The 27,962-nt window shown below is 43.9% G+C and overlaps 1 protein-coding gene across 1 annotated transcript; it reads left to right on the top strand.

Moving 5' to 3' along the window:
- Positions 1-93: 93 nt before the first annotated feature.
- LOC139536686 (palmitoyltransferase ZDHHC8B-like) lies at positions 94-20,827 on the top strand. The gene is made up of 10 exons (XM_071337301.1): positions 94-428; positions 12,880-13,001; positions 14,721-14,878; positions 15,798-15,970; positions 16,218-16,320; positions 16,464-16,555; positions 16,664-16,796; positions 16,930-17,044; positions 17,347-17,465; positions 17,615-20,827. The coding sequence occupies exons 1-10, from the start codon at positions 325-327 to the stop codon at positions 18,731-18,733; spliced, it is 2,238 nt and encodes a 745-aa protein (XP_071193402.1). The 5' UTR covers positions 94-324; the 3' UTR covers positions 18,734-20,827.
- The last annotated feature ends 7,135 nt before the right edge of the window (positions 20,828-27,962 follow it).

Genomic DNA, 27,962 nt, shown 5'->3' with positions numbered 1-27,962 from the left:
CAACGTGGTCTAGCCTGCTATAGTGTAGTTTACGTCATCCATTCTTTCCCCCCGGCGAAAACCCCACAAACAGAGCCTTGGCCAGTACGCAGCGCGGCTTCGCTAAGTTTTTCGGGACCAGTCGGGACTGTGGGATTTCCAAGACGGTCACAGTTCATTGGACTTTTTCACCATGCATTCGTTTGCATTTGATCCATCGAAAACCAGGACAGAGATCAGGACATAGAAGAGTGGGAATACATCGTATCGTGGATCATTATTTTATCTTGGTGTAATCGTTTCGTTAGAATAAACTGCTGATGTTTGTGGAAAGTAGGCTACAGAATGCCCACCAGCGGCGATGAGAGAATTAAAGGCAGCGCGTTTATTCCAGTGTCCACTGCTGCCGTACTCCTCGTTGGGTCCACCACTTTATTCTTCGTATTTACGTAAGTTGACCACTATGCCTCCTTCAGGAAAAGTAGTTAATAACAGACACTAATGTAGGCCTACCCTTTTTAAACTACAGTATACTATTCCATACATTAAGTGGTCTGGAGATTTAAAGAGAATTCAATGGATAAGGCAATGAGCATGCACGTTTACTCCAAACTGTAGCTTTCTCCAGTGAAATATTGGGATAAAATAGGTTATGTTGCTCACGCACTATGCAAACTAGTATAAACATTTTAAGGCGCGTCCACATTCGGAAGTTAGAACATTCCCCAGTGTTATTGTAGCGTTCAATCGGACAGAAGTGTAACGATGACACCATTTTTGGGGGTGAGAAAAAGCAATTTAGTAAAAAGACCTCAAAAAATATTCTGGTGTAATTTTATTTGCATATCAATATGCAATATTATTCATAAAACAGTTCAGCAATACTGTACCCAAAGCTGTCCATTAGGAGTTACCAGTGGTGGAAAAATGACCCATTTGTTATACTTGAATAAAAGTAAAGATACCTTAATAGAAAATGACTCAAGTAAGACTGAAAGTCACTCAGTAAAATACTACTTGAGTAAAAGTCTAAAAGTATTTGGTTTTAAATATACCTAAGTATCAAAAGAACATGTAATTGGTCAAATATACATAAGTATCAAAGTAAAAGTATATATAATTTCTAATTCTTTATATTAAGCAAGCCTGAAGGCACTATTTTCTTGTTTTTTATTTGTTTACATATAACCAGGGGCACACTCCAACACTCAGACATAATTTACCAAAGAGTCATGTGTGTTTAGTGAGTCAGCCAGATCAGAGGCAGTAGGGATGACCAGGGAGGGATGTTCTCTTGATATGTGGGTGAATTGGACCATTTTCTTGTACTGCCAACATTCAAAGTGTAACTTTTGGGTGTCAGGGAAAATGTATGGAGTAAAATTTTTTTTTTTTTTAGGAATGTAGTAAAGTAAAAGTACACTACTTGACCAAAAATATGTGGACACATGCTCGTCGAACATCTCATTCCAAAATCATGGGCATTAATATGGAGTTGGTGTCCCCTTTGCTGCTATAACTGCCTCCACTCTTCTGGGAAGGCTTTCCACTAGATGTGGGAACATTTCTGCAGCCACAAGCGCATTAGTGAGGTCGGGCACGAATGTTAGGCGATTAGGCCTGGCTCGCAGTCGGTGTTCCAATTCACCCCAAAGATGTTCGATGGGGTTGAGGTCAGGGCTCTGTGCAGGCCAGTCAAGTTCTTCCATGCCGATGTCGATAAACCATTTCTGTATGGACCTTGCTTTGTGCACAGGGCATTGTCATGCTGAAAAAGGAAAGGGCCTTCCACAAACTGTTGCCACAAAGTTGGAAGCACAGAATCGTCTAGAATGCCATTGTGTCATTTAGCGTTAAGATTTCCCTTTACTGTCATTGTTCTGGCATCCACCAAACCCAGATTCATCGTCGGACTGCCAGATGGTGAAGCGTGATTCGTCACTCCAGAGAACACGTTTCCACTGCTCCAGTGTCCAATGGCGGCGAGCTTTACACCACTCCAGCCGATGCTTGGCATTGCGCATGGTGATCTAAGGTTGTGTGCGGCTGCTCAGCTATGGAAACCCATTTCATGAAGCTCCCGACCGAAACATTTCTTGTGCTGACGTTGCTTCCAGAGGCAGTTTGGAACTCGGTAGTGAGTGTTGCAACTGAGGACAGACGATTTTTACGCGCTACACACTTCAGCACTCGGCGGTCCCGTTCTGTGAGCTTGTGTGGCCTACCATTTCGCGGCTGAGTTGTTGTTGCTCCTAGATGTTTCCACTTCACACTTCACAGCACTTATAGTTGACCGGGCAGCTCTAGCAGGGCAGTAATTTGACGAACTGACTTGTTGGAAAGGTGACATCCTATGACAGTGCCACGTTGAAAGTCACTGAGCTCTTCAGTAAGGCCATTGTACTGCCAATGTTTGTCTAAGGAGATTGCATGGCGGTGTGCTCGATTTTATACACCTGTCAGCAACAGGTGTGGCTGAAACAGAAACATGGATTTGTATATATAGCGTATAAATTCTCCAAAATTGTAAAGTACAAGAACCCTCCAAAAAAGACTTAAGTAGTACTTTAAAGTATTTTTAGTCAAGTATTTTACGCCACTGGTAGTTACATTTCATTGCCTAATATCATGTTGATCCTCTTAATCTGAGCTACTGTGGGCTATTTGAATTTGGTATGGGGACTGTGTTAAGAGGCTATTTAACCGTTAGGCCTGTCTCAGGCCGTTTTCTACTTAGGCTATACTCAAACGTTCGGATGATGATGTGGTTCAGTGGTTGATATAATAACTGGGTCCTGATCCGGAAACATAAATATCATGACCCCAAACACACCTCTCAGAGCTATAGCCTACACCAGCATGCCCCAAGTGATGTCACAATTTATTCCTAAATCCCTTTATCTTCTTCCAGAGTGCAATGATGCTGAGAACTTAGTCAGGTATATTTCCTAGAAGTCAGACTGGGTCAGTTTAGAGCAAAACAGGTTCCCGAATGAATCCCTTGTTTTCTCAAAACAACCTTTTAGTAATGTGAGGATCACTGCCAACATTATCCCCTAGATTGCTAGTAGAGCCTTGGTGAGTAGACCTAATACCATAACAGCTGTTAACCAAGTCCACTGACCCCTGACCTCTGTAGCCAGATATGTCCAAGTTCCCTCCTCTGTTGTTTTTCAAGCAAAGTTTAAATTGGGTCCTCTAGCACAGTGGTATTCAAACATTTTCAACGGGGACCCATTTTTTTCACAATAATATCTGGGATTCCTACTCCACCACAAATCTAATGACACAAGCTCAAAATCAGTACATTTAGATTTTCACATCAACAATTAACCTTCAATTCATTACACTTTCATCTCTCTTATCAAAATGAATAGAACCAATAAATACATTTACTCAATAAAAAACATTTGTGTATTGTCCCATAAAATAAACTGTACACTTAATGTTTGGTTCCCTCCAAAAAGTATTATTAACCCCGCAACCCCAACATTGAATACCAGTGCTCTAGCATATGTGAAGTTTAGGATTTTCTGGTTGATGCCCTTTGATTCCCCCATCTGTGGAACTAGTGTTGAAACTAAGGGTCCTGAATCTTGGAATCTCGCAAGAGGAGTAGAGACCGTTGTCTTCTGGTCAAATCAAATCTTATTTGTCACATACTTTGTAAACAACAGGTGTTGTTTCATTAACAGTGAAATGCTTATTACGGGTCCTTTTCCAACAATGCAGAGTAGAAATAGTGACACAAGGAATAAATACACAGTGAAAAACGAATAACAATAACGAGTAAAAATAACATGGCTATATACAGGGAGTACCAGTACTGAGGCGATCTGTGTAGGGGTACGAGGTAATTGAGGTACCTACACTCTTAGAAAAAAGGGTTTTGAAGGGGTTCTTCGGTTGTCCTCATAGGAGAACCCTTTTTGGTTTCATGTACAACCCTTCTGGGTTCCATGTTTTCCATGTGAAAAGGGTTCTACCTGGAACCAAAAAGGGTTATTCAAAGGGTTATCCTATGGGGACAGCCAAAGAACCCTTTTAGGTTCTAGATAGCTCCTTTTTTTTCTAAGAGTGTATGTACATGTAGGTATGGGTAAAGTGACTAGGCAATAATAATAAATAGTAGCAGCAGCGGTGAGTGTGTAAGTGTTTATGTGTGTGTGAGTGGTTGGCATCAGTATGCTGCTGCTGTATGTGGGTGGCATCCTTCTGGGCAAAAACTGGTTGAATCAACATTGTTTCTACTTCATAAAAAATAATGAAAATCAATGTGATGACGTTGAATCAACATGGAAAACTGATTGGATTTGCTAAAAGTCATCAACGTAAGGGAATTTCATATTTTTTTCACCTAACTTAAATCCAATGACAGGGTGCAATTTTTGGTTGATTTAACATGGAAATCACCTTAGTTGACAACTCAATCAAATGTAAATCAAAAGCGGTGCGGGGGGCTGCCTTAATTGACATTGTCACGCTCGTCTTCCTCCTCTTCTGAGGAGGAGTAGTTGGAAGGATCGGAGGACCAATATGCAGCATGGTAAGTGTTCATCTTGAATTTATTTAGAAAAGAGAACACTGAACGAACTAACAAAAATAACAAACAACGAACGTGAAGCTATTGAATAAAGTGCTGACACAAAACACTACACATAGACAATCACCCACAACCCACAATGACAAAACAGGCTACCTAAATATGGTTCCCAATCAGAGACAACGACTAACACCTGCCTCTGATTGAGAACCATATCAGGCCAAACACAGAAACAGACAAACTAGACATACAACATAGAATGCCCACTCAGATCACACCCTGACCAAACAAAACATACAAACATACAAAGCAAACTATGGTCAGGGCGTGACAGTACCCCCCCCCCCCCCCCCCCCCAAGGTGCGGACTCCGGCCGCAAAACCTAAACCTATAGGGGAGGGTCTGGGTGGGCATCTGTCCGCGGTGGCGGCTCTGGCGCGGGACGTGGACCCCACTCCTCCATAGTCATTACCCGCTTCAGTGGCCTCTTAGGAGCGGCAACCCTCACCACCGACCTTGGACTGGCAACCCTACTAAAGGGCCCCACTGGACTGAGGAGCGCCTCTGGACTGAGGGGCAGCTCCGGACTGAGGGGCAGCTACGGACTGAAGGGCAGCTCCGGACTGAAGGGCAGCTCCGGACTGAAGGGCAGCCCCGGACTGAAGCAAACAATGGTCAGGGCGTGAAAGACATCTATGTCATTGTCGCCCGGGAGCAGTTGTTTGGGGTTTACTGCCTTGCTTTTTCCAACTTGCCGGCTTGGGATTCGAACCAGTGACCTTTCGGTAACTGGCCGGCCCAATGCTCTTAAACGCTAGGGCTACTGCACTGTGGTTATTATTGCAGATTTCTCTGAAGATTGAAGATCACCAACAAGAGAGAATATAACTTTCTGAAAACGTTCCCAGTGAGAGATTTCACTATAATAAAGCATAGTGTCTACAGAAACTATTCAGACCCATTCACTTTTTCCACATTTTGTTACGTTACAGCCTTATTCTAAAATGGATATTAAAAAATCCTCAGCAATCTACAGACAATACCCCATAATGACAAAGTGAAAAATGTTTGCAAATGTATTAAAAATAAAAACAAAAATACCTTATTTACATAAGTATTCAGACCCTTTGCTATGAGAGTCCACCTGGGGTAAATTCAATTGATTGGAAATGATTTGGAAAGGTACACACCTGTCTATATAAGGTCCCACAGTTGACAGTGCATGTCAGAGCAAAAACCAAGCCATGAGGTTGAAGGAATTGTCCGTAAAGCTCAGAGACAGGATTGTGTCGAGGCACAGATCTGGTGAAGAGTACCAAAAAATGTCTGCGGTATTGATGGTACCCAAGAACACACTGGCCTCCATCATTCTTAAATGGATTAAGTTCGGAACCACCAAGACTCTTCCTAGAGCTGGCCGCCCGGCCAAACTGAGCAATCAGGGGAGAAGGGCCTTGGTCATGGAGGTGACCAAGAACCCGATGGTCACTCTGACAGAGCTCTGGAGTTCCTCTGGAGAGATGGGAGAACCTTTCAGAAGGACAACCATCTCTGCAGCACTCCACCAATCAGGCCTTTATGGTAGAGTGGCCAGACGGAAGCCACTCCTCAGTAAAAGGCACATAACAGCCCGCTTGCTGTTATGTGCCCAGAAGGCCCCTAAAGACTCTCAGACCATGAGAAACAAGGTTCTCTGGTTTGATTAAACCAAGATTGAACTCTTTGGCATGAATGCCAAGAGTCACGTCTGGAGGAAACCTGGCACCAACCCTACGGTGAAGCATGGTGGTGGCAGGGTCATGCTGTGGGGATGTTTTCAGCGGCAGGGACTGGGAGACTAGTCAGGATCGAGGCAAAGAAGAAGGTTGCAAAGTACAGAGAGATCCTTGATGAAAACCTGCTCCAGAGTGCATCATACCCAAGAAGACTCGAGGCTGTAATCGCTGCCAAAGGTGCTTCAACAAAGTACTGAGTAAAGAGTCTGAATACTTATGTAAATGATTTTTATTTTTTATAAATTAGCAAACATTTCTTAAAACCTGTTTCTGCTTTGTCATTATGGGGCATTGTGTGTAGATAGGTGATGGAAAAAACAATTTCATCAATTTTAGAAGAAGGCTGTAACCTAACAACATTTGGAAAAAGTCAAGGAGTCTGAATATTTTCCGAAGGCACTGTATGTCTGAATTGTCTATTCCATGAACAGCCATTCCTCATAGATAAGGTCATGTTGAAACAGAGTGGTCCAGCCCAATCACACAAGCTCTTTGTTTTCCCTTTCACTCAGGAAGCAGTGGAGGCCCGTTTCATCAACACTTTGCAGGAAGCACATTTATTTACTTGGACATGACCCCAGATCTTTGGGAACCACCCTTTGCTGTAAATTATATAATTATTTGGCAGCAGCAGAAGAAATGGAATCTGGAGGGACAATCTTTTGCCATTACATCATATGTAGGCCTACATTACTGTTAGACAGGCCTTTACCGAGAGAAGGACTGGTCAATCTGTCACGTTCCTGACCGGTTTTCTGTTATTTTGTATGTGTTTGACGGTCAGGGCGTGAGTTTGGGTGGGCAGTCTATGTTTTCTGTTTCTATGTTGGTAATGGGTGACCTGATATGGTTCTCAATTAGAGGCAGGTGGTTTTCATCTCCTCTGATTGAGAACCATATTAAGGTAGGTGTTGTCACATTGTTTGTCGTGGGTGGTTGTCTCCTGTGTCTGTGTTTGTCGCGCCACACGGGACTGTTTCGGTTTGTTTGTCAGTTCGTTCTTTTGTGTAGTCATTTTTCCTGTTCGTGAGTTCTTCGTTTTATGTAAGTTCGCATGTCCAGGTCTGTCTACTCCGTTTTGTTATTTTGTTAGTTATTCAAGTTAGTTCGTTTTTTGTCTTGTTAAATAAATTCATTATGTCCTATTCCAACGCTGCATTTTGGTCGAATCCTTGCTCCTCCTCTTCGGATGAAGAGGAGGAGGAAATCCGTTACACAATCTGTGTCCATCTGTCTGTCTGCTCTGTCAGCAGGGTCAGTGTCTTAGTTCCTTTAAAAGCAGGGATGGACAGATTACAGCTCCTGCCGGTGTCTCAACCAAATACAAGCCCACCTTAGTACCACTGAGGAAAAGGGACCTTGGTTGTCTCCCGTCATAAGATCAACCTTGGTTCAGCCAAGGAGTGGGGAGGTGGGGGTGAGGGTACATTTGGGCACCTCGAGGTTTGTAGTATACGGCTAATATACCACGACTAAGGGCTGTATCCAGGCATTCCGCGTTGCGTTGTGCATAAGAACAGCCCTTAGCCGTAGTATATTGGCCATATACCACACCCCCTCAGGCCTTATTGCTTAATTACTCCACGCGGGATGGACATTTGACTTCTGCTTTTATCCTATTCACAAAAGGCATACAAAGGCCAAAGGGCCTTGGATAAAGCTACAGAATGTCATTTTGTATGTTTGATTGTTGGTGCAGTAGAATTAATGTAGTTTTTTTTTATAAAGCTAGTTTTTTTTATAAAGCTACATTCATTGGACATTCAAGCATCACTAAACACTTATAGTGTTTGGTACTAAGGGTAGAACCACAAACAAGCAAAGATTCTCACAAATGGTAACGTCAATGGTGTTTCCTAGTAACAATTTGTCAGTTAATCTCAACATTTGATGTAGCTGAGATGTGGCAAAGTTCTGTACATAGAAGCCTTCTTGACCTTTCATTCTGAGTTAATTATGGGACCATGTGCAGAGGGGAGGAGGTCAGATGTGATACACACCCGTAGTGGGTCAGATATTTATAGAATAACACTACTCTCTATCCTTCCCTCCCCACCCAAACAAACATTTCGTTTTTTTCCCACATACACATCGATCCCTACACATACAACACTATTATATGTAATATAAATATATCGTTGATATTCAAGCCGTAGTTTTTATAGTTCAATGAAGTAGTCTCTCCAAACCATCTTATAACAGTGTTATGTGTTCATTCAGTGTAATCAATTGTGGCTAAAGCCAATTCATACAGTACCTTCCATAGGTCTGATGATCATATCTTATTCAACATGTCTAACATCCATGAGATGTTCAAGGAGCTGTAGTTTGAGAATCTCTAATGCTCTCCTCTGCTTGCTGCTTGACCGATGTGACAGTGGTGGTGTTGACTAGCTGACCAACAGCTGGGCTCTTCTCAGGCATGGCAGTGTGCAGATTGGACAGTCTCAGCAGCAGTTTACCCTTCTGGATGATTTAATACAGCTCTGCAGTCTGTTTCATTAGGCGCAGGGCAGGGGCTTGTCTACCCGCCTGGCCACACTGCAGCGTGAGGAACTCTCCATGTGCAGTTGCTCCAGATGGTCACAAACCAATGATGGTCCAGGCAGCAGGCCCACTCATGCAAAGGCTTCCACAGGAATAATCCCTTTGATAAGAAAACAATCAGTCGCGGGCCGACCCTCCGCACTCATCCCAAATGACTTTGACTGATTTCTACTTATTTGGAACGCAATATCATTATCTTCCATACTGTGCTCATTTAGTATTTTTAGGTGATGTATCCATTATTTGACAGATGGGTGAAGGGGTAGGCGAATCGAGCAGATAAATCATTTGTTTTAAAAAGATGAACAGTGCCAGTATACTTATTCCGAATTGCCTTTTTGGCTCCTTGTTTTCCCCATGACCCATTGGTCTTGCTGGAATAGGAGGACGGTGAAAGTGGTATGCAGGCACATGAACACCACTCCAGACTGACTGGGCTTGATACCTACTATTTAGTGCTGCCCAGCTGGCAGCTACCCCTGAATCTGCCAACTTAATCCACATTTCCTATTTATACTGTAGGGTGGCTAGACTTGCAAGTACAGTATACTGTAGATATACTTGGACAAGTACAGTATACTGTAGATATACTGGGACAAGTACAGTATGGACTCTGTGTAGTACAAGGGTACAGTATAATGTATAGTACAAGGGTACCGTATAATGCACATATCCATGTAATCTAGCTCTGTTATGACAATTTAAGTACATCTCAAACATGACCACATTTAGTGAAATGTTTCTTCAGAGAAGACATAGATATAAATCCCCTCCTCCAGCTTTGGGAACCTACTGTTCTGTTCCCCTCATTAATCTGGCTTACTCAGTAGTACAATTAGGTGTTAATCTGTTTCAATTAAAGACCCAGTGCAGTCAAAAACATCTATATATATTTACACACTATGAGGTTGGAATAATACTGTTAAATTGTGGAAATTATGATAATGCATTTTTAGTGTAAGAGCTGTTTGCAAAGACCGACTAAAATGTCAGCCTGTTTTGGTGGAATGGAGTTTTGGCCTGCCTGGTGCCAACACCAGGCGGTAAATTAGTTTATAGACCAAAAAGAAAGAGAGTTCCAAACATCTCTGCCAACAACGTCTAGTTTTCCGTTTTCCCCTACCCACTCAGACCACTCCTAGACACTCCTAGCAAAATTCTTGCTTGAGAAATTTCTCTTTGCTAAAAGGCTCTTTAAAAAAAAAAAGAGCCTTTTTGACCATTTTAATTGAAAACAATCACAGTAAGGTACTTAGTTGCTACCCAGAGATAATTTGATATTGAGATAAAACTGCTGCGTTGGGCCTTTAAGTAAATCCTTATAGAGGAGCATTACTCTGACAGATCTTCAGACACAGCTGTTTCTCCAGTACATAACTATACTGTACTTGCCTTTGAAGGCTGTTTGTCTTTAAAGGCAGTCATGTCTGTTGCAGCTGTATAGGTGATGGAGTATGTATGGTTTATTTTATTCTATGTGCATGGAATGGGGTCTTTTGGGCTGTGTGTGCTGCTGACCGCTGACAGCAGGTTCTGTGTGTTTGGCGTCTGATGCGAGGATGCCACCATTGTGGGCTGGCAGAGTGGTCTGTAATCCAGAGTCCCTAATCCTGGGATTATTGGGATTGCAGCTGGCATTGCATTACCAGGCATTCCTTCCGGGGTAACCACCTTCCCCCACACTCTCATCCTAACTGGGGCTGTTCTGTAGGGGTTGGGGATTTTGCTCTATGCTGGGCTGGAGCTAGAGCTGGGGAAGGGACTCTAAATTTGGTCAAAATGTTGTCTGTTTCACAGTCTTAACAGTCACGGTCAGTCTAAAGATATTCCATTGGAGTTCAGTTCACACATACAGTGCATTCAGAAAGTATTCAGACCCCTTAACTTTTTCCACATTTTGTTATGTTACAGCCTTATTCTAAAATTGATGAAATAAAAAAATGTCCCTCATCAATCTACACATAATACCCCATAATGTCAAAGCGAAAACAGGTTTTTAGAAATGTTTGCAAATATATTTGCTATGAGACTCGAAATTGAGCTTAGGTGCATCCTATTTCCATTGATCATCCTTGAGATCTTTCTACAACTTGATTGGAGTCCACCTGTGGTAAATTCCATTGGTTGGACATGATTTGGAAAGGCACACACCTGTCTATATAAGGTCCCATAGTTGACAATGCATGTCAGAGCAAAAATCCAGCCATGAGGTCGAAGAACACTGGAAGAAAAAAAAAGTTTAGAACCACCAAGACTCTTCCTAGAGCTGGCTGACCGGCCAAACTGAGCAATCGGGGGAGAAGGGCCAAGAACCCGATGATCACTCTGACAGAGCTCCAGAGTTCCTCTTTGGAGATGGGAGAACCTTCCAGAAGGACAACCATTTCTGCAGCACTCCATCAATCAGGCCTTTATGGTAGAGTGGCCAGACGGAAGCCACTCCTCAGAAAAAGGCACATGACAGCCCATTTGGAGTTTGCCAAAAGGCACCTAAAGGACTCTCAGACCATGAGAAACAAGATTCTCTGCTCTGATGAAACCAAGATTGAACTCTGTAATGTGAATGTCAAGCATCACGTCTGGAGGAAACCAGGCATTACTCATCACCTGGCCAATACCATCCCTATAGTGAAGCATGGTGGTGGCAGCATCATGCTGTGGGTATGTTTTTCAGCGGCAGAGACTGGAAGACTAGTCAGGATTGAGGGAAAGATGAATGGAACAAAGTACAGAGTCATACCCAATAAGACTCGAGGCTGTAATCGCTGCCAAAGGTGCTTCAACAAAGTACTGAGTAAAGGGTCTGAATACTTATGTAAATGTGATATTTATTTTTATAAATTTGCAAAAATGTCTAAAAACCTGTTTTTACTTTATCATTATGGGGTATTGTGTGTAGATTGATGAGGGAAAAAAACAATTTAAGCAATTTTAGAATAAGGCTTCAACGTAAAGAAATCTGGAAAAGGGGAAGGGGTCTGAATACTTTCTGAATGCACTGTACACGTTCTGCCCTCGCCACATCCTGACCCTTGACATTTGCAGCTTTGGTTCATGTGGGGTGGAGGAGCCGTCCAGTTTCTGTTTTCACACTTGTCACGGTCCTGTTACTGTCACTGTTACAGTCATGGTCATTAATACACAGTCTGCACTTCAATGGCATACCACACTACTGCAGTTGTTATTGTCCCTAAAAATAAAATACCCACAGGAAGGAGATGATAATACCAGTTGTGATAATGTAAGAGGCCCAAAGTTTTTCAAGTGAAGATAAACTCTTCACAGCAGCATGGCTTTGAACTCAATTTCACTGTACAATACATTCAGTCTTAAAATGCAGATAATGCATAGGTTACTCATGCTGAAATGTAATCATTATACTGTAATTCACTTTGCCTTTTATCTGCGTCTCCTTCAGAAACCCTGATTAATGTACAGAGCCTCTTTTTAATCTCACACTGTAGATACTGTATATAATCATGGAATCCTCTCAGCAAATCTAATTCTCTAGTTTTAAACATATTTGCTTTATGGCAGTGCAAACGCCATGAAGTTCGACATCAGACTGAATTTGGCATTGCCAAGTTCGGAAACTAGTGTATGTTTTGGACAGTAAAACAATACAAATGTATTCAATTACATTTTCCTGCTGAGGCAACCAAATATTTATGATAATGACTGTTGATTGATTCTTACACTGAGCCAGAGAGCTATAGATTTATGCCCCTTTGAACACATTCAACCTAGGTATATTACTGGGTGTGTGCTGTGTGTATACTGTGAGTGTAATGTGTGTATACTGTGAGTGTAATGTGTGTGTACTGTGAGTGTAATGTGTGTATGCTGTGAGTGTAATGTGTGTATACTGTGAGTGTAATGTGTGTATACTGTGAGTGTAATGTGTGTATACTGTGAGTGTAATGTGTGTGTACTGTGAGTGTAATGTGTGTATACTGTGTGTGTAATGTGTGTATACTGTGAGTGTAATGTGTGTGTATTGTGAGTCCACTGAACTGCATCTTGCCTCTGTCCCAGGTGCCCGTGGCTGGCAGTGACTGTGTCAATCTACGTACCACCATGCAGTGCCATACTGTTCTTCCTTGTCTTGGCCAACTTCACCATGGCAACCTTTATGGATGCAGGCGTTCTCCCCATGGGTGAATAACTACTATACTATGCACAAGTCTATTCAGTACTGTAAATTACAGTTGGTGGGCATGTAGTTGTTCAACTGTATTGAATTATTGTCTACTAGTTATAACATACTAGCTACTAACTGGATTTATTCTTGAATAGAATGATAAACTACGCCAGATGTACACTACCATTCAAAAGTTTGGGGTCACATAGAAATGTCCTTGTTGTTGAAAGAAAAGCACATTTTTTGTCCGTTAAAATAACATCATATTGATCAGAAATACAGTGTAGACATTGTTAATGTTGTAAATGACTATTGTAGCTGGAAACGGCTGATTCTTTATGGAATATCTACATAGGCCTCAACTGTCAGGATTCATTAAATAGTACCCGCAAAACACCAGTCTCAACGTCAACAGTGAAGAGGCGACTCCGGGATGCTGGCCTTCTAAGCAGAGTTCCTCTGTCCAGTGTCTGTGTTCTTTTGCCCATCTTAATCTTTTATTTTTATTGGCAAGTCTGAGATATGGCTTTTTCTTTGCAACTCTGCCTACAATGCCAGCATCCCAGAGTCGCCTCTTCACTGTTGACGTTGAGACGGGTGTTTTGCGGGTACTATTTAATGAAGCTGCCAGTTGAGGACATATGAGGCGTCTGTTTCTCAAACTAGACACTCTAATGTACTTGTCCTCTTGCTCAGTTGTGCACCGGAAACCTCCCACTCATCTTTCTATTCTGGTTAGAGACAGTTTGCGCTGTTCTGTGAAGGGAGTAGTACACGGCGTTGTACGAGATCTTCAGTTTCTTGGCAATTTCTCGCATGGAATAGCCTTCATTTCTCAGAACAAGAATAGACTGACGAGTTTCAGAAGAAAGGGCTTTGTTTCTGGCTGTTACGGCTCTCGTTTGTGGTAGGAAGAGTGGACCAAGACGCAGCGTGGAAAGTGTTCATGATTTTTTATTCAAAAACACTCAAACAAAATAACGAAAGTCAAAAAACGAAAGCGAACAGTTCTGTCAGGCAAAAAACACTAAACAAGATCCCACAAAACCCAAAAGGAAAATGACAACTTATATATGATCCCCAATCAGAGACAACGATAGACAGCTGCCTCTGATTGGGAACCATACTCAGCCAAAAACACAAAGAAATAGAAAACATAGATTTTCCCGCCCGAGTCGCACCCTGACCTAACCAAACATAGAGAATAATAAGGATCTCTAAGGTCAGGGCGTGACACTGGCCATTTTGAGTCTGTAATCGAACCGACAAATGCTGATGCTCCAGATACTCAACTTGTCTAAAGAGGGCCAGTTTTATTGCTTCTTTAATCAGAACAACAGATTTCAGCTGTGCTAACATAATTGCAAAAGGGTTTTCTAATGATCAATGAGCCTTTTAAAATTAAAAACTTGGATTAGCTAACACGACGTGCCATTGGAACACAGGAGTGATGGTTGCTGATAATGGGCCTCTGTACGCCTATGTAGATATTCCATTAAAAAAAAAATCTGTTTCCAGCTACGATAGTCATTTACAACATTAACAATGTCTACATTGTATTTCTGATCAATTTGATGTTATTTTAATGGACAGAAAATGTGCTTTCCTTTCAAAAACAAGGACATTTCAATGTGACACCAAACTTTTGAACGGTAGTGTATATCTAGTGTTACCCCACTCCCAGTGTTGTGCCATTGATCTGTAGTTCATGTTGAGCTGTGTATTTGTGTTTCAGCTAATGAGGACGAGGACAAGGACGATGACCTCCGCGCTCCGCTCTACAAGAATGTGGACGTGAAGGGTGTCCAGGTCAGGCTGAAGTGGTGTGCCTCCTGCCACTTTTACAGACCTCCACGATGCTCCCACTGCAGTGTCTGTGACCACTGTGTAGAGGTGAGAGAGAGAGAGGGAAGGAGGAGAAAGGGAGGGAGGGTTAGAAAGCGATAAAAGGAGAGAGGGAGGAAAGGGAGACAGAACAAGCAAGGGGTAGTGGAGAGGGGGAGGACGGGGTAGTGGGGAGAGGGATGACGGGGTGGTGGGGAGGAAGGGGGAGGACGGGGTGGTGGGGAGAGGGATGACGGGGTGGTGGGGAGGAAGGGGGAGAATGGGGTGGTGGAGAGGGGGAGGACGGTGTAGTGGGGAGAGGGAGGACGGGGTGGTGGGGAGAGGGAGGACGGGGTGGTGGGGAGGGGGAGGACGGGGTGGTGGGGAGAGGGAGGACGTGGTGGTGGGGAGAGGGAGGAAGGGGTGGTGGGGAGGAAGGGTTGTTGGAGAAGGGTAGGAAGGGGTGGAGGAGAGGGTGATGAGGGAGGGTGGAGGGAGGGTGTGCTGTAGTTGTTGAAGGGGAGGGTGGGTCTGAGTAGGGTCAATAGTGTGTGTGGCTGTAGGGTAATGGTGGATGGGGGAGAGAGAATGATGGAGGGATAGAGGGGGAGGGGTGAGAGAGAGAGGGATCACATTAATCAGGTTAATCCCTTTCCCCCAATCCTTTATTGTCCCTGGAGCGGAGAGAGATATTTAAAAAGCGTTGGGACAATCTGTGTGTACACTGAGGTATATTAAGACAGCTAAGTGCATATCAACATTTGTATGATTTTTGACTTCTGATGATAATGTTTTTTCATTGTCCAATCATTATCAATACCATGTGTAAGTGGCTAGCTAGACCACTCCAAAATACTGTTTGTAGCATGGACACACAATGTTGGACAGAGTCATGTAAAGTAGGCTGCTACAATATGTTGTCATAATTCTCAGAGTGATTGAATGTTTTATCTAATGTTGTATTCCATTGTGTCATAATCCCATGCAGGACTTTGACCACCACTGTCCCTGGGTGAACAACTGTATCGGGAGGCGGAACTACCGCTACTTTTTCCTGTTTCTGCTGTCACTCACGATGCACATGGTGGGCGTGTTCTCCGGTGGCCTGCTCTACATTCTACACCATCAGGAAGACCTGTGGAAGCTGCACTGTACTGTCACGTATCCTTACTTACACGCACTCTGTGTACTCTCTGTGCTCTCTGTGCTCTGTGTGTGTGTGTGTGTGTGTGTGTGTGTGTGTGTGTGTGTGTGTGTGTGTGTGTGTGTGTGTGTGTGTGTGTGTGTGTGTGTGTGTGTGTGTGTGTGTGTGTGTGTGTGTGTGTGTGTGTGTGCAGTATGATCATGGTCATTCATTTGTAAAGCTTCCTAAAGAGAGCTGTTGAGTCTCCTTTACTGCTGCGTCCAGATTGGTGGTGATGAGTGTATCAGGTCTGTTCTTCATTCCTGTCCTGGGCCTCACAGGGTTCCACCTCTATCTGGTGTCTAGGGGCAGAACCACCAATGAACAGGTCAGACAAACCCTGGGCTGTACTTCATTCCATGTAAATCATGCTTTTAAATGACTAGATAAAAGGTTTCTGTACTATATAACGGGGTGACTCTAGGTTGAGTCCTCACTTTAATTATGAAATTGTTGGTTACTTTTTCACAGGTTACTGGGAAGTTTCAAGGAGGGGTTAACCCTTTCACTCTAGGTTGCTGTGGCAACTTGGAGTATCTCATATGTAGTCCCATCTCTCCAAAGTAAGAAACATTTCACGTTTTATGTAAACATCATGTACAGTATAATATATTGTAAACGGCCCCTAAATTGGAGCTCATTAACTCATCTGTTTGCTTGGACCATACCAGGTATACAGCGAGGCCCATTAAGAAATCAACAGTTCGCATCATGCCTCCTTTCCTGAGACCAGAGACTGACAGACAGATCCCAATTATTAGGGTCAGGGATATCGGCGTCCAGCGTCATGATCTCCAAAGTAAAGTAAGTCTGTCCACTCCAAATACCCTCAGTAGGGAAGATCCCCTATTCACACACACACACACACAGCATCGTTATTAGACTTCATCAGCAGATCAGATATAATTAACTGTATTTCCTTCTTTTCCGCTCTCAGCGCCTGTCCGCTGACGGTATGGACGAGACAGATATTAAACGTCTGAACACCCCACCCCCGCTGCACCCCAAACCAGACCCCAACCTGCTGAAGAGCCACCTAGCAGCCCTAGAGGGTAGGGTCACGTTACTAATCTGACAACCAAGCATACAGTACCTGTATTTATGCACCTCGTATTATAGATGACTTGAGGAAATTATCATGAAGAAACTTGAAACAGTCCAGAAACCCCTCAAACGGTCATCCACTGCTCTCAACACTGCATCATGGTGGTGACATTATTCCATGTACCATGAAAGGCTTGTGTTAAATTCCACATACATTACTGTCTCTCTCTGGACTAGTTCAGTCCCACTAGATATGATGGTAATTCATTTCACATTTTGGTGAATATTAATCCTCCTTCCTCTGTTTCAGTTCCAGAGAGTAGTCTTCATCCCAAACCATTGATCCCTCCCCCTGGGCAGATCCTGCAGCAGCTCAGGCCAGCACTGCAGTCCCCCACCAAGCCAACACCCCCCTTATCTGTCCAACAGGTCAGTTATATCATTCGCAATAATGACATCAGATACACTGTGCATTTCTTGCGCTGTGTTTGGAGCCGTTTTCACAGATCATGGTTGTGTTTTGTGGTTTGAGAGCTCTCTGACGGTCTGTTATATGTTGTGGTTGTGGTTGTGTCTAGGTGGCACTAGATCAACAGGGGGGCAGCAGTAGAGGTCATTACTTGTCATCAGAACCCATCCTGGCCAGAGTGGACCAGCAGCTAGCCTTCCAGTCGGGTCCCATGTCCGCTCCGCACCAGCTCAACTCTCTCACCCTTAGCACCCGCTTCCTCACCCATGAACACGCCTATCAACATGGAAACAAGCTGCCGGCCTTGCACTCAGAAGGTCTGATCTCCCACCAGGCGTCTCCGGGCGGGTTCCCCCCTCACAACCCCCTGTCCAGCCGCAGCAGTCTCTCCTACAGCAACCTGGTGAACCCAGGTGACCCTAACTACCTGCCCCAGCGAGGGGGACCGCCACTTCACTACCACCCCCACTTCTTGACCCTGGGCCCTGATGGCAGTGTGCTGCAGGGGTCCCCTTCACATGCCTACAGCCCCGTGTTCATGGGGGTCAGCAGACAATCTCCCCAGACAAGGGACACTTTACCCAGGGATCCCTCTCTACGGGACCTCACCCCTCAGGCCCTCACCCCTCAGGCCCTGATGCACAGGGACCTTTCCCCACAGACCTTGATCCATCGGGAGGCCTCTCCGGTCCGCTACGATAACCTCTCCAAGTCCATCATGGCCTCCATCAAGGAGCGACGGGAGATGGAGGCGAAGGACAGGATGCTGCGGATGCAGGCCAGGTCCCAGGCCCTGTATGGCTGCCCAGACATGGGGGTCTACGACATCCCCAGCAGACGCAGCCTCCCTGCAGACAGCATGCGCCCCCCAGGTTCCCGCGCCCCCACCCCGCCCTCATACGGCTCCAGGGAGTTCATGATGAGCACTGGTATTTTGGGGTACGGAGGTACGAGGTCGCCCCTCTCCAGTGCCTCATCATCCTCTCTGACCCGAGCCCCCAGGACTTCCAGCTCCCCCCTGCAGAGCAGCAGTAGCCTACAGAGTAAGGGTCGTTTCCCCTCCCCATCTTACCTCCCCCCAGACAGGCAGGCCAAGCCCTCACCCTCCTCCTGCACCCTGCCCCACACCCCCTCCTCTTCCTCTGCCCCATACGTCCCCCCAAAACGCCCCTCACTCATATGCGCCATGGAGGGCAAGGACTCAGCACCCTTTGCTTTCTCCAAATAGGAAACATTAAGTCTTCCTGAGGGTGTATGCAGCCAGTCAGCCACACCACTCTGCAGTGTTAGCCTGTATATCCACAACTTCCCAGCACGGTGTAAGTGTGTCTGTGTGGGAGGGTGTGGGAGTCGAGAGGACATTAATATGCAGTTATGGGAATAATTTTGTACAGATATTTATACTTGGTTCTCTTGCTAGACAAGGGTGTGTTTTGAATAAAGACTGAGTGTTAACCAACACCATATGCAGATATCTGATTCTCAGGACAGTGGCCAATTGGCAGACAGTTGTGCCTCCTCATGTAGTCAAAGGAACCAATAACAGAGGAAATGTACAGAATACTTATCTTTGATTGTTGATATACAGTACCAGTCAAAAGTTTGGACACACCTACTCATTCAAAGGTTTTTCTTTATTTTTACTATTTTCTACATTGTAGAATAATAGTGAAGAAATCGAAACTATGAAATAACATATATGCAATCATGTATTAACCAAAAAAGTGTTAAACAAATATATTTTATATTTGAGATTCTTCAAAGTAGCCACCCTTTGCCTTGATGACAGCTTTGCACACTTTCATGAGGTAGTCACCTGTAATGCATTTCAATTAACAGTTGTGCCTTGTTAAAAAGTGTGGAATTTCTTTCCTTCATAATGTGTTTGAGCCAATCAGTTATGTTGTGACAAGGTAGGGGTGGTATACAGACGATAGCCCTATTTGGTTTAATACCAAGTCCATATTATGGCAAGAACAGCTCAAATAAGCAAAGAGAAATGACAGTCCATCATGACTTTAAGACATGATGGTCAGTCAATCCGGAACATTTCAAGAACTTTGCAGTCGCAAAAACCATCAAGCGCTATGATGAAACTGGCTCTCATGAGGACCGCCACAGGAAAGGAAGACCCAGAGTTACCTCTGCTGCAGAGGATAAGTTCATTAGAGTTAACTGCACCTCAGATTGCAGCCCAAACAAATGCTTCACAGAGTTCAAGTAACAGACACATCTCAACATCAACTGTTCAGCGGAGACTGCGTGAATCAGGCCTTCATGGTTGAATTGCTGCAAACAAACCACTACTAAAGGACACCAATAAGAAGAAGAGACTTGCTTGGGCCAAGAAACCCGATCAATGGACATTAGACCGGTGGAAATCCGTCTAATTTGGTCTGATGAGTCGAAATGTGAGATTTTTGGTTCCAACCGTCGTGTCTTTCTGAGAAGCAGAGTAGGTGAATGGATGATCTCCGCATGTGAGGTTCCCACCGTGAAGCATGGAGGAGGAGGTGTGATGGTGTGGGGGTGCTTTTCTGGTGCTTTTCTGGTGCTTTTCTGGTGACTGTTTGTGATTTAGTTAGAATTCAAGGCACATTTAACCAGCATGGCTACCACAGCATTTTGCAGTGATACGCCATCCCATCTGGTTTGTGCTTAGTGGGACTATCATTTGTTTTTCAACAGGGCAATGAGTCAGGGCTATTTGACCAATAAGGAGAGTGATGGAATGCTGCATCAGGTGACCTGGCCTCCATAATCACCCGACCTCAACCCAGTTGAAATGGTTTGGGATGAGTTGGACCACAGAGTAAAGGCAAAGCAGCCAACAAGTGCTCAGCATATGTGGGAACTCCTTCAAGACTGCTGGAAAAGCATTCCTCATGATGCTGGTTGAGAGAATGCCAAGAGTGTGCAATGCTGTCATCAAGGCAAAGGGTGGCTACTTTGAAGAATCTCAAATCTCAAATATATTCTGATTTGTTTAACACTTTTTTGGTTACTACATGATTCCATATGTGTTATTTCATAATGTTGATGTCTTCACTATTATTCTACAATGTAGAAAATAGTCAAAATAAAGAAAAACCACAGGGTTTTTGAATGAGTAGGTGTGTCCAAACTTTTGACTGGTACTGTATGTGTTTTGGTATATGTGTTTTGATATATGTGTTTTGATATATGTGTTTGATAATGCTTTTGAGAAATAATGTCATGTGATGATGATGAGACATTATATTATTTTGCATCTGTTGAAGTCATGCTTTATTAATATTTTGTAGTTGTTTTGACAAATAAAAAAGTGACTGTTTTGTTCCTTTTTTTGTATTAGTTGTTGTTTTTGCCACCAGCTTCATGTCCACATCCCAAGTTCATCCCTAACCCAGGCTTCATGTACACATCCCCGTTCAAACCTAACCCTAGCTTCATGTACACATCCCCGTTCAAACCTAACCCTAGCTTCATGTACACATCCCAGGTTCATCCCTAACCCAGGCTTCATGTACACATCCCCGTTCAAACCTAACCCTAGCTTCATGTACACATCCCAGTTCAAACCAAACCCTAACCCTAACCCTAGCTTCATGTCCACATCCCAGTTCAACCCTAACCCTAGCTTCATGTCCACATCCCAGTTCAACCAGAACCCTAACTCTAGCTTCATGTCCACATCCCAGTTCAACCCTAACCCTAGCTTCTTGTCCACATCCCAGTTCAACCAGAACCCTAACCCTAGCTTCATGTCCACATCCCAGTTCAACCAGAACCCAAACCCTAGCTTCATGTCCACATCCCAGTTCAACCCTAACCCTAGCTTCATGTACACATCCCAGTTCAAACCAAACCCTAGCTTCATGTCCACATCCCAGTTCAACCCTAACCCTAGCTTCATGTCCACATCCCAGTTCAACCAGAACCCTAGCCCTAACCCTAGCTTCATGTCCACATCCCAGTTCAACCAAAACCCTAGCCCTAACCCTAGCTTCATGTCCACATCCCAGTTCAACCCTAACCCTAGCTTCATGTCCACATCCCAGTTCAACCCTAACCCTAGCTTCATGTCCACATCCCAGTTCAACCCTAAACCTAGCTTCATGTCCACATCCCAGTTCAACCCTAACCCTAGCTTCATGTCCACATCCCAGTTCAACCAGAACCCTAACCCTAGCTTCATGTCCACATCCCAGTTCAACCAGAACCCTAACCCTAGCTTCATGTCCACATCCCAGTTCAACCAGAACCCTAACCCTAGCTTCATGTCCACATCTCAGTTCAACCAGAACCCTAACCCTAGCTTCATGTCCACATCCCAGTTCAACTCTAACTCTAGCCTCAACCAGAACTCTAACTCTTGCTTTATATCCACATTCCAGTTCAACCCTAATTCTAGCCTCAACCACAAGTCTAACCCTAACCTCGGTTTATCTTACTTTTGATCCTACATTTGTCTTTGGACCCGTAAGGCGCTGGAGCTCGACTTCACCTGGCTCTCCTTTTGACACAAGGTGTAGTAATCCAGCTCAAATCACAGTTTGTACAGATAGTATGACAAAATGGCACCCCCTAGTGGACTTATCTGTGAGTAGAATATATAAAAAATCCACAAGATGATTTGAGTGGGTATAACCTATAGGTTCTACTCTTTTGATTATCGACTTGCTGAGCTCAACTAAGGATTTCAGAGAAGTATGTATTGTATATCCTAAACAAATTAAGCCTTCAGTATTGAGTATTGAGTATTCAGTACTGTAATTCCACTGAGATTGTATTTTACACTAGAATTCTGATGCTGTGATATTTCTCTGACTACCAGTGATGGTTGCCATAGGCACAGAGTGATTAAGGCAGTATTCCAGAACTGTAGGACTGCACTGAGAAGTACTGACAACATCATCAAGCGGTTACACAGGGTCAGGTGCTCATAATACAAAAGAAAGTGGAATGAACAGCCTTTTTTAACAGTAGACTATCCCTGCTGCAATCTTTCCGTTTCTATGGTTCTGCAGTTGGCTGCAGTCTTTTTTCTCATTCCTTTTATCACAGAACCGTGTGGCTTCACAGAACATGTGTTTTGTAGATGCATGTGTCTGGGAGTCCCAACAAATGCACTATTCATGACCATTCATCTCTTCTTAAGGCTAGAACATCACATGACAACAGCTCCTGGTCTCCTCTGTTTCCCCCCCTTCATTTTACCTATCAATTGTTATATGTAAAATTCTACTGTTCTTCAGACTTTGGTTCATCCTTTCATTTTCTTCTTCTTCTCTTTGTTCCCCTCTGAATCCCCCCTGATTATGAGGTGGTGCTCACTACAACCCTACTGTGTCTAATCACCAGTGTGAATGAGCTCTTTTGATCTTCACCAAGCTTGTAGGAATCATGATTGACACATCAACTGTCTGAAGTCTAGCAATGGGATCGCTTTAAAATCTGTTGATCAAATATTAATCTTGGTTTTCTGTTCACGTGTGTTTTTAGCATTGGCCCAGTTACAGATCTCTGAGCTTCTGGTTTTGATGTAGTTTTCATACTATTAAACCCCCCCCCACCCCAACCTCTCTCTCTCCCTCGTGTCTCTGCTTCTGTAGCCTGGGGTAATATGCTAATGAGGAAGGCTGCTGTGAAAAAGAGGGTTTGTGGTTTGTTGAGGGTGTGAAGTGAAGCAGATTCTGGTGTCAGAGTAGCACACCTTCTTACACCATGTTATGGTTATGTTTGGTTATGTGGTCCCGTGTGGCTCAGTTGGTAGAGCATGGCGCTTGCAACGCCAGGGTTGTGGGTTCATTCCCCACGGGGGGACCAGGATGAATATGTATGAACTTTCCAATTTGTAAGTCGCTCTGGATAAGAGCGTCTGCTAAATGACTTAAATGTAAATGTAATGTTTGGGTGACCAATGGTGATAAAGTTATTTCAGAGGCACACCACACACACACACACACACCCTCCTCCTAATTGATATGCCCCATCGATCAGGTTCATTAGTGCCTTGCTGATTGCCAGGTTCAGATTACCGTGGCGCTGATGCATTTAATTTTCTCCCTGGGTTGCTTATGATGAAGGGTTTCCTGTGGTGACACTTGACAGGAAGGATCAGTATAAATCACAACACTCTGGGTAGTTCAGGTCTCTGGGGGGCCCTGGTTTACATCCATTATTTATCACAATTCAAGGAGACTTATTAGCTATTATACAGGTATGGGATCTTAATTTGATCACCCTGTTGCAGGAGAACGATCCTGCAATGCAGGAAATGTAAACTTGTTGTGTCACACCCTGATCTGTTTCACCTGTCCTCATTATTGTCTCCACCCCCTCCAGGTGTTGCTTGTTTTCCCCAGTGTATTTATCCCTGTGTTTCCTGTCTCTCTGTGCTAGTTTGCCTTGTATGTCCAAGCCTACCAGCAGTTTTTCACGTTTTCCTGCTTTGCCTTTTCTCCTTTTTCTAGTCCTCCTGCTTTTGACCCTTTCCTGTTCTGGACTCTGTGCCTGCCTGCCTGACCATTCTGCCTGCCACTCTGTACCTCCTGGATTCTGATCTGGTTATGACCTTTTGCCTGTCCATGACCATTCTCTTGCCTATCCCCTTTGGATTTATTAAACATCTTAAACTCCAATCATCTGCCTCCTGTGTCTGCATTTGGGTCTCGCCTAGTGTCATGATATGTAGTGTATTTGATGTTTAAAAAGGCTTCTGACATTAGTTTTTTTATTAGATTTTCCCTTATGAAAAATGTATCAACCCCTGCTAAAATGTCCATTATTATCCACATAATACTTAACATTTTATGTTGCTGCGGGATTATTTTCCTGCTGTAACAAACTGGCTCAAATGAAAATCCTACATCTGTACAGTAGAACTTTAACATCCCATTGGTGCTTTGTTGGCCTGTCTGAATTTCCATTCCTTTTCCTTTTTTCCTTTTCCTGTTTTTTGTGTGGATTATTCTGATTGGCAGGTACTGCTGTACTTCAAACTGTGTCGGTAGTAACTCGAAGACAGATCATCAGGTGCGGCGGTATCATTAGTAGTCGGAGGGAAGAGGCTCTCAAGATTACTGGCTCCATTCTGGGAAAAGCTCCTTCTTTCAAGTCCTAGATATATTACAATTTGTTATTTTTAAGAGCCTGGTCCCTCCATACACCAATGACTAAATACAGAACATTATCCTGTGTTATAGTTCATTGTTGACCTTTGTTGGTATTTCCAGATACGGCTTAATTTCAATGGACTACGCTGCTGCTGAGTCAACAACAAGATCTAACAATTCACTTTAATCTCCTTGGTCACAGATTATAATTGTGTATTTTAGCCGTTAAACTAGCTGTGTTGTGAAGTCCTCCATGTTAATTCTACTAATAAATTAGCCTCGGTCACATCAGACTTTCACAGAGGTGGGTGGGGGAAGGAGGGGTAGGAGGGTTTAGTAGGGATGAACAGGATGAACGGGAGGCATTGAATGTGTCTGTGTGATAGAGAGAATGTGGGAATGAGTGGATGTGGAGGAATGCAATGCTGAGCATGACAGAATGTGTGTCTATTTGAGCAAATTATTAGTCTACTGTACTGTACAATGTCCATAACATACGTACAGTATTTCTGTGTGGGATCCCGGATGCATGGACATGCTCGTATGGGTAGGTCTATAGGCATGTTGTTTCTTACTAGCTGTGCCCCTTGTTCTCGTGTATTATCATCTTTATATGTAGAGGCTGGCATTCTTAGCCCTCCGATATGCAACTTTTCAGGGAAGTTAGGAACCAATATACACAGGCAGTTAAGAAAGCTAAGGCTAGCTTTTTCAAGCAGAAATTTGCATCCTGTAGCACCAACTCCAAAAAGTTCTGAGACATTGTAAAGTCCATGGAGAATAAGAGCACCTCCTCCCAGCTGCTCACTGCACTGAGTCTAGGAAACATTGTTACCACTGATAAATCCACGATAATTGAGAATTTCAATAAGCATTCTTTTACGGCTGGCCATGCTTTCCACCTGGCTACCCCTACCCGGATCAACAGCCCTGCACCACCGACAGCAACTTGCCCAAGCCTCCCCCGTTTCTCCTTCACCCAAATCCAGATAGCTGATGTTCTGACAGAGTTGCAAAATCTGGACCCATACAAATCAGCTGGGCAAGACAATCTGGACCCTCTCTTTCTAAAATTATCCGCCGCAATTGTTGCAACCCCTATTACTAGTCTGTTCAACCTCTCTTTCGTATCATCTGAGTTCCCCAAAGCTGCTGCGGTCTTCCCCCTCTTCAAAGTGGGAGACACTCTAGACCCAAACTGTTACAGACCTATATCCATCCTACCCTGCCTTTCTAAGGTCTTCGAAAGCCAAGTTAACAAACAGATCACCGACCATTTCGAATCACACCGTACCTTCTCCGCTATTCAATCTGGTTTCCGAGCTGGTCATGGGTGCACCTCAGCCATGCTCAAGGTCCTAAACGATATCATAACCGCCATCGATAAAAGACAATACTGTGCAGCCGTCTTCATCGACCTGGCCAAGGCTTTCGACTCTGTCAATCACCACATTCTCATCAGCAGACTCAACAGCCTTGGTTTCTCAAATGACTGCCTCGCCTGGTTCACCAACTACTTCTCAGATAGAGTTCAGTGTGTCAAATCGGAGGGCCTGTTGTCCAGACCTCTGGCAGTCTCTATGGGGGTGCCACAGGGTTCAATTCTCGGGCCGACTCTTTTCTCTGTATACATCAATGATGTCTCTCTTGCTGCTGATGATTCTCTGATCCACCTCTACGTGGACCACACCATTCTGTATACATCTGGTCCTTCTTTGGACACTGTGTTAACTAACCTCCAGACGAGCTTCAATGCCATACAACTCTCCTTCCATGGCCTCCAACTGCTCTTAAATGCAAGTAAAACTAAATGCATGCTCTTCAACCGATCGCTGCCCGCACCTGCCCGCCCGTCCAGCATCACTACTCTGGATGGATCTGACTTAGAATATGTGGACAACTACAAATACCTAAGTGTCTGGTTAGACTGTAAACTCTCCTTCCAGACTCACATTAAGCATCTCCAATCCAAAATTAAATCTAGAATCGGCTTCCTATTTCACAACAAAGCATCCTTCACTCATGCTGCCAAACATACCCTCGTAAAACTGACTATCCTACCGACCCTTGACTTTGGCGATGTTATTTACAAAATAGCCTCCACCACTCTACTCAGCAAATTGAATGCAGCCTATCACAGTGCCATCCGTTTTGTCACCAAAGCCCCATATACTACCCACCACTGCGACCTGTATGCTCTCATTGGCTGGCCCTCGCTTCATATTTGTCGCCAAACCCACTGGCTCCAGGTCATCTATAAGTCTTTGCTAGGTAAACCCACGCCTTATCTCAGCTCACTGGTCGCCATAGCAGCACCAATAGCACGCGCTCCAGCAGGTATTTACAAATCTTGGCCAATTCTTGCTTTGGCCGCCTCTCCTTTCAGTTCTCTGCTGCCAATGACTGGAACGAATTGCAAAAATCACTGAAGCTGGAGACTCATATCTCCCTCACTAACTTTAAGCATCAGCTGTCAGAGCAGCTCACAGATCATTGCACCTGTACATAGCCCATCTGTAAATAGCTCATCCAACAACCTCATCCCGATATTATGTTTTTGCTCCTTTGCACCCCAGTATCTCTACTTGCACATTCATCTTCTGCACATCTATCACTCCAGTGTTTAATTGCTAAATTGTAATTACTTCGCCACTACGGCCTATTTATTTCCTTACCTCCCTAATCTTACCTCATTTGCACACACTGTATATAGATGTTTTTCTATTGTGTTATTGACCGTTTGTTTATTCCATGTGTAATTCTGTGCTGTTTGTGTTGCACTGCTTTGCTTTATCTTGGCCAGGTCGCAGTTGTAAATGAGAACTTGTTCTCAACTGGCCTACCTGGTTAAATAAAGGTGAAATAAAAAAATAGAAAAATAAAAACAATTCTTAAAGGCCCAGTGCAGTCAAACATGTGATTTTTCCTCTGTTTTATATATACACTGCTCAAAAAAATAAAGGCAACACTAAAATAACACATCCTAGATCTGACTGAATGAAATATTCTTATTAAATACTTTTTTCTTTACATAGTTGAATGTGCTGACAACAAAATCACACAAAAATGATCAATGGAAATCAAATTTATCAACCCATGGAGGTCTGGATTTGGAGTCACACTCAAACTTAAAGTGGAAAACCACACTACAGGCTGATCCAACTTTGATGTAATGTCCTTAAAACAAGTCAAAATGAGGCTCAGTAGTGTGTGTGGCCTCCACGTGCCTGTATGACCTCCCTACAACGCCTGGGCATGCTCCTGATGAGGTGGCGGATGGTCTCCAGAGGGATCTCCTCCCAGACCTGGACTAAAGCATCCGCCAACTCCTGGACAGTCTGTGGTGCAACGTGGCGTTGG

This window comes from Salvelinus alpinus, chromosome 1 (assembly GCF_045679555.1).
Source record: "Salvelinus alpinus chromosome 1, SLU_Salpinus.1, whole genome shotgun sequence".
Lineage (NCBI taxonomy): Eukaryota > Metazoa > Chordata > Actinopteri > Salmoniformes > Salmonidae > Salvelinus > Salvelinus alpinus.
This window is presented reverse-complemented; position numbering and strand designations above follow the sequence as displayed.